The sequence below is a fragment of the Raphanus sativus genome, chromosome 1 (genome assembly GCF_000801105.2).
Source record: "Raphanus sativus cultivar WK10039 chromosome 1, ASM80110v3, whole genome shotgun sequence".
Classification (NCBI taxonomy): domain Eukaryota; kingdom Viridiplantae; phylum Streptophyta; class Magnoliopsida; order Brassicales; family Brassicaceae; genus Raphanus; species Raphanus sativus.
The window spans coordinates 23,680,702-23,695,780 of record NC_079511.1 but is presented as its reverse complement, the minus strand read 5'-3'; the positions used below and the strand labels follow the sequence as shown (position 1 = coordinate 23,695,780).

The 15,079-nt window shown below is 25.9% G+C and overlaps 1 protein-coding gene across 1 annotated transcript; it reads right to left on the bottom strand.

Annotated features, from left to right (window-relative positions):
* Nucleotides 1-3,391: 3,391 nt before the first annotated feature.
* LOC108849083 (lon protease homolog 4, chloroplastic/mitochondrial-like) lies at nt 3,392-7,945 on the bottom strand. The gene is made up of 17 exons (XM_056990771.1): nt 7,679-7,945; nt 7,370-7,564; nt 7,217-7,282; nt 7,089-7,133; nt 6,877-6,999; nt 6,497-6,685; nt 6,370-6,402; nt 6,078-6,110; nt 5,986-5,992; nt 5,725-5,896; nt 5,397-5,521; nt 5,180-5,310; nt 4,953-5,057; nt 4,770-4,883; nt 4,434-4,703; nt 3,795-4,319; nt 3,392-3,693 (listed from the first exon to the last, which is right to left on the bottom strand). Exons 1-17 carry the CDS (start codon nt 7,907-7,909, stop codon nt 3,520-3,522), a joined length of 2,538 nt encoding a protein of 845 aa, XP_056846751.1. The 5' UTR covers nt 7,910-7,945; the 3' UTR covers nt 3,392-3,519.
* Between the last annotated feature and the right edge of the window lie 7,134 nt (nt 7,946-15,079).

Below are 15,079 nucleotides of genomic sequence, written 5' to 3'. Positions count from 1 at the left end.
AAACATTAAAATAAAAATAAAAATAATTTTGTTTATTTTAAATTATATTTAAGAATGTGCATGTATATATTTAAAATTATAATTTTAGGTAGATTTTTTCTATCTATTTATTTTAATTAAGTATATTAAATAAATATGTAAAAATTTCATAATTGTCAAAATTTAAAATTAAACAATATTTATAAAAATTGTAGATATATATATATATATATATATATATATATATATATAAGAAACTAATGATTTAATTTGATTTTACGATTTAATTTTAATAATTTCCTGAAAAAATGTATACATTTTTGAATTTTTTATAATTTAAATGATATTTCGAAATTTGAAATGCCATAGTTGAATATATTTATTTTAATGATGATTTATGAGTTATTAATATATTCTAAAAATCTAAAATACTAAAAATGTAAATCGACAATAAATGTAATATATGAGTTATTACCATATTTTAAAAAGTTTAACAAAAGTATAAATTAACATCTTATTATATAAAGTTTGGTTCTTCAAAGTTACTAATTAACATGATTGTGACATGTGTCAAACTTTTTTTAAGATTATGATATGTGTCAAAAATATGATACAATTTTTTTTAGGATTTAAAAGAGATTAAGAAAAATGAATAATCTCATTACAAAATAGTCTTTTAAAATTCAATTTATGATTTAGTATTTTTAGGAAAGGAATTTTTTTTTAAAATTACATTTATACTATATATTGTTAAAAATATTTGAGAGTAATTTTAATTTTAATTACTATTATTATTAATTTCTTATTATATAAAGTTTGATTCTTCAAAGTTACTAATTAACATGATTATGACATGTGTCAATTTTTTTTTTAGGGTTATGACATATGTCAAAAATATGATACAATTCCTTTTTTAGGATTTAAAAAGATAATAAGAAAAAGAAAAATTCTCATTACAAAATAGTCTTTTAAAGTTCGATTTATGATTTAGTATTTTTAGAAAAGGAAAATTTACAAGATTACCATTTTTATATTATATATTGTTAAAAATATTTGATAGCAATTTAATTTTTTGATTTCGACATGTTTCAATAAATTTTTAAGATTGTGACATGTGTCAAAATATGATACAATTCATTTTTTGAGGATTTAAAAAGAGATTAAGAAATAGTAAAATTCTCATTACAAAAATAGTATTTTAAAGTTCTATTTTAAGATTTAGTATTTTTAGAAAAGGAAAGTTTCAAAATTAGCATTTTTAGTATTTTACATTATATATATTTTAAATATATTTGATAGTTATTTTCATTTTTTTTTTAAAATTCTGAACAAAAAAATAATTGTAAAAAGCTATTGTAAAGTAATTATTACTTTGCTCATTTTAAAAAACAAATTGTGACATGTGTAAAAACGATACAATTCTCTTTTCTTTATGATTTTTAAAAGGGATTTTGAAAAGAAATATTTTCATTAGAAAATAGTATTTTATGTTTTTTTAGGATTTTTAAAAAAATACTATTATATAATTTTTGACAATTACATATTGTTAAAGATTTGATCGTAGTAGCTTTTTTAAGTCTAAATAAATATTAAACAGAAACGAATCATAAAATCCAACAAGTACAATAAATTATTTAATAAAATCGTTAATAAAAACTAACTATTAAATAAATAATATTCATTTTTTAAAAATCTAAAGGAAAGAAAATTGTAAATGTACTCTTACTAATTTCTTTTAATTAACTAACTTTCCTTTTTAATATATAATTGTATGTTAAACAATTATGACAAAAAAAGATACAAATATTTCACATCTATATTTAGGTTCAATTTTTTATTATCTTTATTACATCTTATGATGCTATTATAATTATTTTTAATCATGAGATTGTTGCCGTATATGAGTATGTGTAAATTTTATGAATATGTGTTTGTTCATGTAAGACAAATATAATTAACTAAACATAAAACAAATTTCTAAAACCAAGTTATGTGTATAAAAATCTTAAAGAAAAAATAATTAATTTTCCTTTCTAAATTTTAAATAAAATAAAACTGTAAAAGTAATTTTATTTTCTTATAACTAACTAACTTCATTTTTAATAATTTCGTGTTAAAAATTATGAACCAAAAATATTTCAAATATTTCACTCGATATCACTGTAACATGTGTCAATTAAAAAATTAGATTGTGAATGTGTCAATAAAAATCTGCCATTATTTTATAAATGTAAAAATATTAGTGATATTGAAAAAGCGAATTTTGAAAATGACAACTTTTGAAAATGGCAATATAGTTAATATTAACTTGAAATAATTATTTCATAGTAATTTTATTTTTCCAAATTCTAGACAAAATGTAACTGTAAAATATTATGTACTATTAATTTCTTTTTCTAAAACCCTAAAACACTGTAAAAGAATATTTGATAGTTGTTTTCCTTTTTTCTTAAAAAAAGTTCTAAACAAAAGAAATTTGTATCATTTTTTTTAAGTCATAACCAAAAGAGAATTGCAAAAACTTATTTGATAGTTTTTTTAATAGAGAATTTGATGATGAACATGATACTAAAATTATTTAATTAACAAAAGAAATGTAAAATTAGTATTGATAGAAATTATAAAAAGAGTAATTTTAAAATTATTTATTAGTAACTAGAAATTATTATTTTATGGAAATTTATTTATTTCTATAATTCTAAAGAGAAGATAATTGTATAAGATTATATAACAGTAATTTTCTATTTCTAAAATCCTAATCAAAAATGTAAAGGAGTATTTAATAGTATTTTTTTATTGTAAATTAAAAGATATTTATAAAATAGAACATTTTCCCTTTTAAAAAAAATTCTAGCAAAATAAAAATTTAAAAAGTTATTTAAAACATTAAATTAGCACATAAGAAAATGTATATTGTTGTCATTGACTTGATTGTCGTATATTCGACTTTCAATTTTTCTTATTTTTCATTCAATTTCTATTTTGGATTGAGTTCAATTGAAACATTTAGGTATAATATTTGTTTTAATCCAAGTAGAAAGTCGATAAAAATTCATCTATGTGCCATGATTATAAAATACAAATTTTAACTTGAACTTATGTATGAAAATAATTTTTTAATTATAAAATAAATCTCATACAACATATGCAAATCAATCATAAAACTATAATAGGATTATTATTTTATTTTCTTTATTATATTAAAATATCAAACAAAACCGTTGCAACGCAACTGGCTCATATCTAGTTAAATATAATTGTCCATGTCATATTAATCTATAATACATGTCATCAATTTTATTAGTCATGTCAAATTATTTTTGTGAGAATGATTGTAAAGAGGACATGTGGTAGTTTAGGGGATGGTAAAAGAAATTCAAGAAACGTTAGAAGATCAGTCTATAGAATTACATATCAATAGTATATATAGTAAAAACAACAAAAGATCAGTCTATAGAAGATCAGTTTTTTTTTTTTTTTGATAAGAAAAAACAACAAAAGAGGATGATCCCAAGTGAAAGTGATTTGTGGAACTGTCTTCTATTGGTCATAGCCAAAGGCTAGCTCGAAGATCTGTTCATAAACATCAACGAAATGAACATTGAGTCCTTCTTTAACACTTTCCTCAAGATCCTCAAAATCTCTCCGGTTAGCCTCTGGGAATATTATCACCTTCACTTGACTCCGCCTTGCAGCCATAGTCTTCTCCTTAAGCTGAGAAAGACAGACGTTTAGTGTATTAAAATTCACTTAATAGAAACTGTTAGCTAAAAAACGAAAAAGAAGTAATTCTAGTGTGTTGTTTGTTTACTTACACCGCCAATTGGAAGAATCCTACCGGTCAGAGTGACTTCTCCGGTCATTGCAAGATCCTTTCTTACAGGCTTCTTCATGGCAAGTGACAGCAAGGAAGTGATCATTGCGCAGCCTGCGCTTGGACCGTCTTTTGGTGTGGCTCCTTGAGGAACATGTAAATGAAGCTTGGAGTTCGGAAAGAAGAGGTTCTTGGGATCTTTATCAAACATTATTCTTCTGGCAACTGTGTGAGCTATCTCTGCGCTTTCTTTCATCACATTACCAAGGTGGCCCGTTATATGAAGACCACCTTTGCCTTCACTTTCTTCAACAAAGGTTGTCTCTATGTACAATGTTGAACCGCCCATGGATGTCCAAGCTAGACCCATTACAACCCCGACTGGTGTCTGCTCATAGATCTTCTCTCCTAGGAAAACCGGTTTGCCTATATAATCTGCAAGGTTTGTTTCCTCAATCATAAACTTTTCAGCTACCCCTCTGGTTTTCTTGGTCTTTGCTCGTTGGCGCACAAGTTTAAGAGCAATCTGTTAAATAAACCTTAATAATTTCAGATTCTTATCCAAGTTAAGAAGTTTGAGAATGGCCTTTATCAAAAAAAAAAAAGTTAAGAAGTTTGGTAATATTTTTGTGAGCTTTACCTTACGAAAAATTTTCTCAATCTGCTTCTGGAGATTTCGAACTCCTGCTTCTCTGCAGTAGTTCTCTATCAAGGAAAGAAGAGCCGCGTCGCTCACATCAATCTTTTCAGGCTTAATACCACATTTTTCACTGACAGTTTTCACCAGATAGTCTCTAGCAATATGCATTTTCTCATCGGTAGTGTACCCTGCCAGTTTTATAACCTCCATTCTATCTATCAGTGGACCCGAAATCTTATCTGTATCATTTGCTGTGCATACAAACAAAACCTGTAACCAAAATTTTTGATTAGAACGGAAGTATAAATATGGTGAATAAGACAAAGAGAGTAGTACCTTTGATAAGTCGATAGTAACATCAAGAAAGTAATCTAGAAAGTGTGAATTTTGCTCTGGATCTAGAAGCTCCAACAACGCACCCTCTGGATCGTATTTACTACACTTTCCAAGCTGCCAAAGAACCAAGTGATCAATCCTTGCGAATAATCTCAAAATCTAACACGTAGCTAGCTTAATTACCTTATCAATCTCATCGAGCAGAACAAGAGGATTCTCTGTTCCCACTTGCTTTAGACATTGCACCATCTTTCCGGGCTTGGAACCAATGCATACTGAACGGTCACCCTATAAATGAACACATTGTAGATGATGACATGTTATCAGAAACTTAAGAGAAGAATGAGTAGTACTGTATATAAGTGGACTGGTTCGTCTTTTATATATTCCTTAGCCAGAAGTATGTATACCTTAATCTCGGAACTATCAGATAGTCCTCCAACAGCTAGCCGAAAGAACTTGCGGCCAAGAGCACGTGCGACAGAACGAGCAATACTAGTTTTTCCTACCCCAGGAGGGCCAGAGAGACAAATGATCTTCCCTGTTTGACACCAAAAGAAAAAAAAACAGTTCAGTTTCACAAGATATATATAAAGAGAGAATGAACCAGAAAGGCAAAGCCACTACCGTTTGGATTGCCTGTAAGTGTTCCCACAGCAATAAACTCTAGTATTCTTTCTTTTACATCACGTAATCCGTAATGATCCTCGTCAAGAATCTTTTCTGCCCGTAGGACATCAAAATTCTCATCACTGAAAAACAAATAAATCAAGTGTTATATAACTCTCCTGAAAACACCATCAACATATGAAGCCAAATAATATTTAAATAATAGTAACCATTGGATTTTAACACTTGTAAAAATGTGCCTAGAGAATTAGCATATAAGAGACTCGACAATGCTGATGCTCTAATTCTACTAAGAACCATGAATATATGAAGCAAAATGGCAAACCTGCATTTCCCCCAAGGCAACGAGGTCAACAAATCAAGGTAGTCATAGATATCATCTGTGCTACCGTAATTGCGCCTTATCCTATCAAACTTCGCAAACTGTTCTTCTATGACTTTTAATACATGTTTCGGAATTTTCTCTTTAATAGGTTCAATCCTTTTCCTAAACGTTTCTGCAGAAAAAGAACAGAATTTATAAGCTTCAATCACTTAACACCATAGTAGTAGATTAACCAGAAAGTTTTGTTTTGTTTAACAGAACCAGCCTCCTGCATTGGGACATTTAATAATCATTAGCCATTGATATACAAAAACATCATAAATGTGAATTTTGTGGGGGGTGGAGCTTAAAACCTTCTCGTCTTCATCAGTTTCTGATGTGGATTCCTATATACGAATGAAAAGAGATGAGGAAATTATTCAATATAAATCATATAGTTTACAAAAAAAATCTTGACGAGCTGAAAACCGTTTCGTCTTCAGTAGTTTCTTCTGTGGATTCCTGAAAAATGAGTGTAATGTGATGAGGATTCATTCTATATAAAAACATATCAATGTACAAAAAAAAAAATCTAGTAGCATGAGTCACCGCGAAAAGGGAGGCATGAAACACTTGAATTTTGTTTATTTCCACTTGTTTTTTAACCAATTCCAGAGTCAAGTCCAGACGCTTATGAACCTGAAACCAAATTGAGAAGCTTATTAAAAATGAAATACCACACTGTTTGAAGTAATTTCAGCATCTTAAAAAAGGTAATAGGTAAACAACTTACATCCAATTCTTCAAGAACCTCCTGAAGTTTAAGTTCGTTAGCGCCAGAGATACCGGCTCCAAAATCGGCTAACTTTGAATAATTGAAGTCGATAGCCTCAAAGATCCCAGCCCTAGAATCGGTTAACTTACTTCTTTTTTTTAGTAAAAACTTGGCCAACTTTCGGTAGTTGGAGTCACCTATATTATCCTATAGAATTCAAAAGGAAATCAACTAAGATACATACGATCCCACATTACTACTGTGTGCTTGCAGCTAGTTTATCGGGTGATATATTCAGACGTATTTAATTTTCGCTCAGCAAGCAGGTGATATTTTATCGTGCAATTGCAGTTAGTTTATCAGGTGATATTTTCCAACATAATATGGAGAGAGCATGCCTGTGAATATTTCTGAACTTGCTCCCTCCAGTGTGGTGTCGTCTTTAAAACGTCCCCAAGCATAGAAATAACCTCAAAGTATGTTGCCTTGATGACCTCATCGTCCTTGTCATATGGCTTATCCTGCAAACAAAAAACACAATGGCACATATGAAAAGGATTATAGATGCTTTGTATCATGAAAGGAAAGGCTTGAAAAAACAGAAACGCACCTTTAGATGATGAGTTTTGACAGTTAGAGGATGATCGTTACTCACCTGTATAAAAGACAAACCCTTACTTTTAACTGAACTTTAAAAAAAAAAGAGTAACGCTGAAGAATGTTTCTCCATTAACTTACCGTCTCTGTTATTTGAATTCGTCCGCGACCAATAATGATAACTTGCTCACCTTGGATACTTATAATCTAGAAAATTTGGCAAATTGTTATAATTAAGTATTTTTAGATAGAGTCAAGAAGAAAAAAAACACATGCTAACGTGCAGTGTCTAACCTGAGCTAGTGTGCCAACTTGGTGAATCACAGGTGAAGGGTCTTTGTCATCCTTCGAAAGGAAAGCCCCTGCATATGGAGTTTCTCCGCTTTTGCTCTCTTGTAAAGCTGCAAGTACTTTAGGATCCTCTACATAGAGTGGCATGTAAAAACCAGGAATAAGAGGTTCGGGTGGCAATGGCAATAATGCTAAAACCTGCAATTTAAACAACAGAAAGCTTAATGAAAAAGAATTGTACCCAACAGTAATGTTATAAGAGTTTCTAGCTTTGGCGCTTCACTATAAACTCTGAAGCGAATTTCTACAAACCGTTAGACAATCGTCGAGGCCAGGTTTAGCAGAGACAGTCGCTGAACACGACACGGTAGGCTTTGAATTGGTTAGTGTCGGGAAGAAAGCTCGACGAGCAAATTCATGGGAACTCCGGTTCCAGCGGGTTTGCTGACTCCATGCCTCGAGGAGGAGTAAATTCCTATTAGCCGGGCTAGACCCGACCCTAATTGGCAGAGTCATGTGGTGGGGAGTGTAGGGCTTCAGCATGAGAGAGAGAGAGGATATTTCAGAAAATTTAGGGTTATGCTTTGCCTTAAGGAGAAAGAAACAGTGAATCCAAGAAGAAGAAGTATAAATAAAAAAAAAATGGAAGCAAAATAAAAAGAAGGGAAATTGGGTCAGATGGCTACAAAACATACTATAATATAGTATCTAACCAAAAAAAAAAAGTACATCATCAACTATTTCTATAATACTCTATTACCCCTATTACTCCGTCAATGAAAACTCAAATTACCTTATTCTTTTTTGATTGCCGGTTACTTTCTTCCATCTACCACATTTTCCTATACTATTTTACGTTGTTCCATTTTATTTGACGATTAATAAAAATATTCTATTTTATTTAGAAATATATTTTGATATTTGCATTTAGGATTTAAGGTTATATTTCTTTTTAGGGTTTAGTGATTAGTGTTTTGTATTTAGTTTATAGAAGATTTGGGTTAACGTTGGAGTAAACATTATATCTTTCCATGGAATCATAAACATTTCAAAATTTAAATAATATGTACTATGTTATTTCGTTTGCTACTATTCTATTTTGATAATGTTTCATGTTATGTACTATGCGTATATATTGATATTTGGATTAGGGTTTATATTTTCTTTTAGGGTTTAGTGATTAGTGTTTTGGGTTTAGTTTATAAAAATTTATGATTTAGTGATTAGTGTAACATTTCAAATTTTGAACAATATGTACTATACTATTTGTTTGTTACCATTCTATTTGTATATGTTGTATTTGGATTTATGATTTATATTTTTTTAGAGGTTAGTGATTAATGTTTGGGTTTAGGTGTATAAATCAGCCATAAATGTCGAAGAGTTAAACGCAACTCATTTTCGAATATACCATTCTATTTAATAATTTTATTAATACTTGCTATACCATCTAGTTTGTTCCATATTATTTCTAATCTATGTTATATAAGATCATTGGTTACAACATATCACGTCTTCAACTTTTCTTTACCGTGTATCTGCAAGACAAAAGGTTAGAACCGGAAAAAACATGAAAAAAATTGCTATCCACTTAATTTTGTCAAATCAATAGTCATATTCTTAATACTGATCTCAAAATTGGCTAGTAGGCAAATTAGCCCTAAAAAGGAAAGGAAAAATAGAAAAGCTTGATAAAAAAGAAAAATTGATACGAATTTATTTTCCATTTATATCTGTCATTCTAAAAACAATTTGAGAGGCCCGATTAAGGAAAGTAAAGAAACAATATCATAGAAGAAAGTGAAAACCTTCAGATAATTCAGCTTATCTTATCTTCTTCGTAAAGCTGGATAAAATATCTGTAAATTTGATTTGATTTATTATTCATTCTGAACTGAACCAAAAAATTTAGATATCTGCAAATTTACAAAGTAAATATTAATATGCAATATCTACAAATCATAAATACTAATACAGTACTTTTTAAGAACGAATATCTAATAAAATATGTTATACGCAAATATAAACATATACTTAAAGAATTATATATAAGTTATATAATATTATATTTATTTAACTTTTACAATGTTTTTATTTATTATATTAGTTATTAGTATATATTTTATAAAGTATGTAACTTTTTAATTTTGAAATAAAATATTATTATTTATATTATTGGATTTTATTGTTATTTTAGTTTTATTGGTACGGAACGAATCAGATATCAGGTTAAAAATCTAATATTTTTAGATGTTCGGGAATATCCGTATGATTAAACATCAAACCGGATCGGATAACTGATTACTCGGACAAAACGGACCTGGCCACCAGTGCTCCAAAAACCTAGAGATTACATCGGTGCACAGTCCTATTTGTACATATCCTACTCTGAAGCTCATGTTTCATGTATTTACTATTTGGATGCCTCGATTTTGAATTTTTCTTTCTGCTAGTGAAGAATTTTTTTTTTTTTGAAACTGCGTTTGAAGAAAATTTATATATGTCAATAAGTCATTTCTTACGATGGGTTGTTACTTGTAAATCTTATTACAGTTGAAATTTTATAAGTTAATAAACACAATAAATTAATAAATTTCATTAGTTATGATTTAGTTCGGTTCAAAATATAATACAAATCGATAAGAAAATATATAGAAAATTCTATATAAATATTTAGTTATATTAAAATTGTGAATTAATAATTTGTATATGTATACAGTATATATATATATATATATTTATTTATTTATTACGATATATCAAATAATAATATTATGATATATATTTAATGAAATATTTATATTTCTTGTACTGAATGCTTGTTTTTCTTATATTGTATATTTACATATAAGATATGTAGAAATAATAAAAATGTAAACCTATACATTTTAAGATAGATGTTTAATGTAGTATTTCCATTTCTTATATTTTATATTTATTTATTTATTATTTATTTTCTTATAATTATAATTAGTTATTCTAATTGTCTTGATTTTTATCAAATTTTAATACTACGATAGATGTTTCATGTAATATTTATATTTATTATATTGTATATTTACTTATTATTTATTTATTGAAAATTTGTTCAAAAAATGATAACTGTAGTTTTCGAATTTCTTATATTTTATATTTACTTATTATTTACTTTTCGAATATTTTATGTTTACTTATTCTAATAATATATTTGATATTTTATACAATATTTTTATTTCTTATATTGTATATTTAATTATTATTTATTTTACTACACATATTTTAGATAAAATATGATTTAATTTTTCAATTTCTTATATTATATATTTACTTATTTTTATTTTCATATATTGTAGAGTTACTTATTCTAATTTTTTTGCTTTTATATCAAATCGTAATATTACAATAAATGTTTAATTTAGTATTTGAATTTATCATTATTTACTTATTTTTATTTATTATGAATTTCAGATAGATTTTTAATGTAGTTTTTCTATTTCTTATATTGTATATTTACTTATGATTTATTTTTATTATATTTTATATTTACTTATTCTAATATTATAATAGATTTTTAATGTAATATTTTATTTCTTATATTGTATATTCAATTAATTTTTTATTTTCCAATACATTTTAGATTAATGTTTAATTTAAGTTTTCTATTTCTTATATTTTGTATTTTATATTTTATATTCTTATTTTTTTATTTTTATGTTGTATATTTACTTTTACTATATTTTATTTTATATCAATGGATAATATTACATTTGATGTTTCATTTAATATTTCTTTTAATATTTCTATTTCTTTTTTTGTATATTTAATTATTATTTATTTTTCTTATATTGTATATTTAATTATTATAATATTATGATAATGTTTAATATAATATTTCTTCTCATATTGTATATTTACTTATTATTTATTTTATTACACATTTTTCAGATAAATGTTTAATTTAGTTTTTTAATTTTTTAATTTTATATTTACGTATTTTTATTTTCTTATATTGTATATTTACGGTTTCTAATTTTTTTACTTTTATATCAAATGATAATATTACGATAGATGTTCAATGTAATATTTTGTATTTCTTGTATTGTATATTTACTTTTTATTTATTTTTTTCTTATATCGTATATTTACTTTTTATTTTATTTTTCACTTTTTAGTAATAATGCCATATGACATCTTTCGGGAAGAGTTTTTTTTTGGTGATGTACATATATATCTACTCTATCAAAATAGATTCCTAAATTTAATCTACCATAAAGGTTGTCATTTAATTTTGGCCTATTTCAAATTTGTTAGTGTGTAACATAATTTATGGACCATATCAAATTAGTTACAATCAATTTTATTAAAAGAGAATCACTCTTTTTAACCAGTTCTTTTATTCCAAAACAATCGGAGCTATTTCTCTATTTTACTAGAAGTGTCAACTACTTTTAATATTAGAGTCAACTGTTTTACGCACATTTGTAACACATTTGTACATAATCATATTATTCATTTTATTTTCGGTAAAGGTCATTTTTCATGTTTGATGCTACAATATAATAAGGAGCACTATGAACAGAATGTTTTTTCACCTAACAATCAAATTTCACTTCTATTCCTAACTTCTAAAATTTAATAATTAGTGAGAACTGAGAATAATTAAACATTCCTACGCGCAAAACACACAAATCCTTATTTTTAATGAAACAACTCCCTATTTTTTCATAATTCCTTATTTTTTGTAATAGTTTAGTGTTCATTATATTATTCCATTTTGAATTCAAATATATTTGTTGCCTATTAATTTAATTTCTTAACTTTTTAATATAGAATTGGTTAGAAGATAACCGTGGATTGCTTGAAAAATTAACAATCCTTCTTAAGAGTTTCCGGACAGTTTATACATGATCCTAATAATAATGGTATCAATAATTTAAAATATTTATTACTACTATTCAACGTGCAAAAGCTATTTATGTTGTCCATATATATATATATATATATATATCTGTTGTCATGTCATATATATCTTCTGCATCTTGGCTTGATATATGTAAAAGGATTGTTTAACGTGGATTTAACATAATACATTTTAGTAGGCTCATCTTACATGTTTTGCAGAAGTTTAAGGTTGGTTCTGAAATAGCTTTAATTTATTTCCACTAAAATTAAATTTTATAAAAATTATAATTTAAATTATTTTATCTTTGTAGAAAGTTAAAATTCAGTATACTTTGTATACATATATACCAAAAGAACTAAATATTAAAATAAATTATAAAAGTATAACAGACTGAAGTTTTTATGTTTTAAAACCTAAACTAGATTTTGACCCGCCCTTAAAAAGGGCGGGTATATTTTTGTTGAGAAATTATTTTACGTAATAAAATTATGATTTTTTTTAATTATATGTTTTAACTTTTTATGAAATTTATCTTAAATTTACTTATATGACTTATTTTTTATTTTTTAATATGACTAAATATTAGAAGACTTTAAATAATTCTAACCCGTAATATGATTTTATTTATTTAAACTGAAGTTAAACTTATTTTACACTGATTATTTTTAATTTAAATAAAATATTTTATATCTTCAACACTCTTGTATTGAAAAATTCATTTGTGCGTTTCAAAACATTTTCTATAATTTTATTAAATTTAGTTTATATGATTTTGTTTTTATTTTAAATAAAACTATTTTTTAAGGAGTTGAGATAATTCAAACCCGTACTATGAATTTGTTGATTAATCATTTGTTATTTCAAATTGATTTTATTTTGAGGTTCCATTTAATAAATACTTTTAACTAATTAATAATGTGAAAGATTTTTTGGAAAGATATGATGCAAACATTTAGGAAACAAAATTTTCAAAAAGGCTAAAACTGAATTATATTAAATATATTAAATACTCTTTAATGTAATTGTAAAATAGTGATTTTTGATTGATTGCAAATAATGATGAAAAAAATACATGTAATTTTTGTAATTATTTAGAAATTTCAGGGACAGATTCTTAAATAGTCATCTGCTTTAATTGTATAGATATAGATGAAATCTCATTTTTTTCAAGTGAAATTATTTAAAACTCTCAGATTGTAAAATGGAAATATATTATACTAACTTGTGTTGTGCACATGTATTTGGTAATGTCACACATTAAAGATTAGCCAAAGAAAATGTCGCACGGTTAAACCATATTGTAACGTTTTTTTCGCTTTTAATGAGATAACTTTTAGTGAATATTCTATAATCATCAAAATCTGTTAGGATTAATTAAATGCATTGGATATAGTTAGAGAAATTTAAGGTAGGACCAAAAAATAATGAGTTAAATGAAAGGGTCCAAACAACCTTGCATAAGTAGATTTTTTCAGAATGTTTCTCTTTTAATAGTATAGATTTTATCTACCATAAAAGTTGTCTTTTAATTTTTGGCCTATTTCAAGTTTGTTAGTGTGTAACATAATTTATAGACCATATCAAATTAGTTACAATCAATTTTATTAAAAGAGAATCACTCTTTTTAACCAGTTCTTTTATTCCAAAATAATCGGAGCTATTTCTCTATTTTACTAGAAGTGTCAACTACTTTTAATATTAGAGTCAACTGTTTTAAGCACATTTGTAACATATTGGTACACAATCATATTATTCATTATTCATTATATTTTCGGTAAAGGTCATTTTTCATGTTTGATGCTACAATATAATAAGGAGCACTATGAACAGAAGGTTTTTCACCTAACAATCAAATTTCACTTCCATTCCTAACTTCTAAAATTTAATAATTAGTGAGAATAATTAAACATTCCTACGCGCAAAACACACAAATCCTTATTTTTAATGAAACCACTCCCTATTTTTTTCATAATTCCTTATTTTTTTGTAATAGTTTAGTGTTCATTATATTATTCCATTTTGAATTCAAATATATTTGTTGCCTATTAATTTAATTTCTTAACTTTTTAATATAGAATTGGTTAGAAGATAACCGTGGATTGCTTGAAAAATTAACAATCCTTCTTAAGAGTTTCTGGACAATTTATACATGATCCTAATAATAATGGTATTAATAATTTAAAATATTTAGTACTACTATTCAACGTGCAAAATTTATTTCTGTTGTCCATATATATATATATATATATATCTGTTGTCATGTCATATATATCTTCTGCATCTTGGCTTGATTTTTTTTTCATCTTCTGCATCTTGGCTTGATATATGTAAAAGGATTGTTTAACGTGGATTTAACATAATACATTTTAGTAGGCTCATCTTACATGTTTTGCAGAAGTTTAAGGTTGGTTCTAAAATAGCTTTAATTTATTTCCACAAAAAATTAAATTTTATAAAAATTATAATTTAAATTATTTTATCTTTGTAGAAGTTAAAATTCAGTATACTTTGTATACATATATACCAAAATAACTAAATATTAAAATAAATTATAAAAGTATAACAGACTGAAGTTTTCATATTTTAAAACCTAAATATTTGAAGACAAAGAAAATTAAAATATCACTAAAAATAATTTTGTAATTAGAAAAGTAGAAAAAAAGAATGATAATTCATTGAAAAGAATTTGTGCATTTAATCTTATCGAATCAGTGCTAACCACTGTGCGATTTTATGGTATATGGTATATTGGGCTGCAGTATCTATCTATCTTATTAAAACTCAAGTACAAAATGGAAGTGTTTGGTAGATATTCTTAAAACAATTGAATC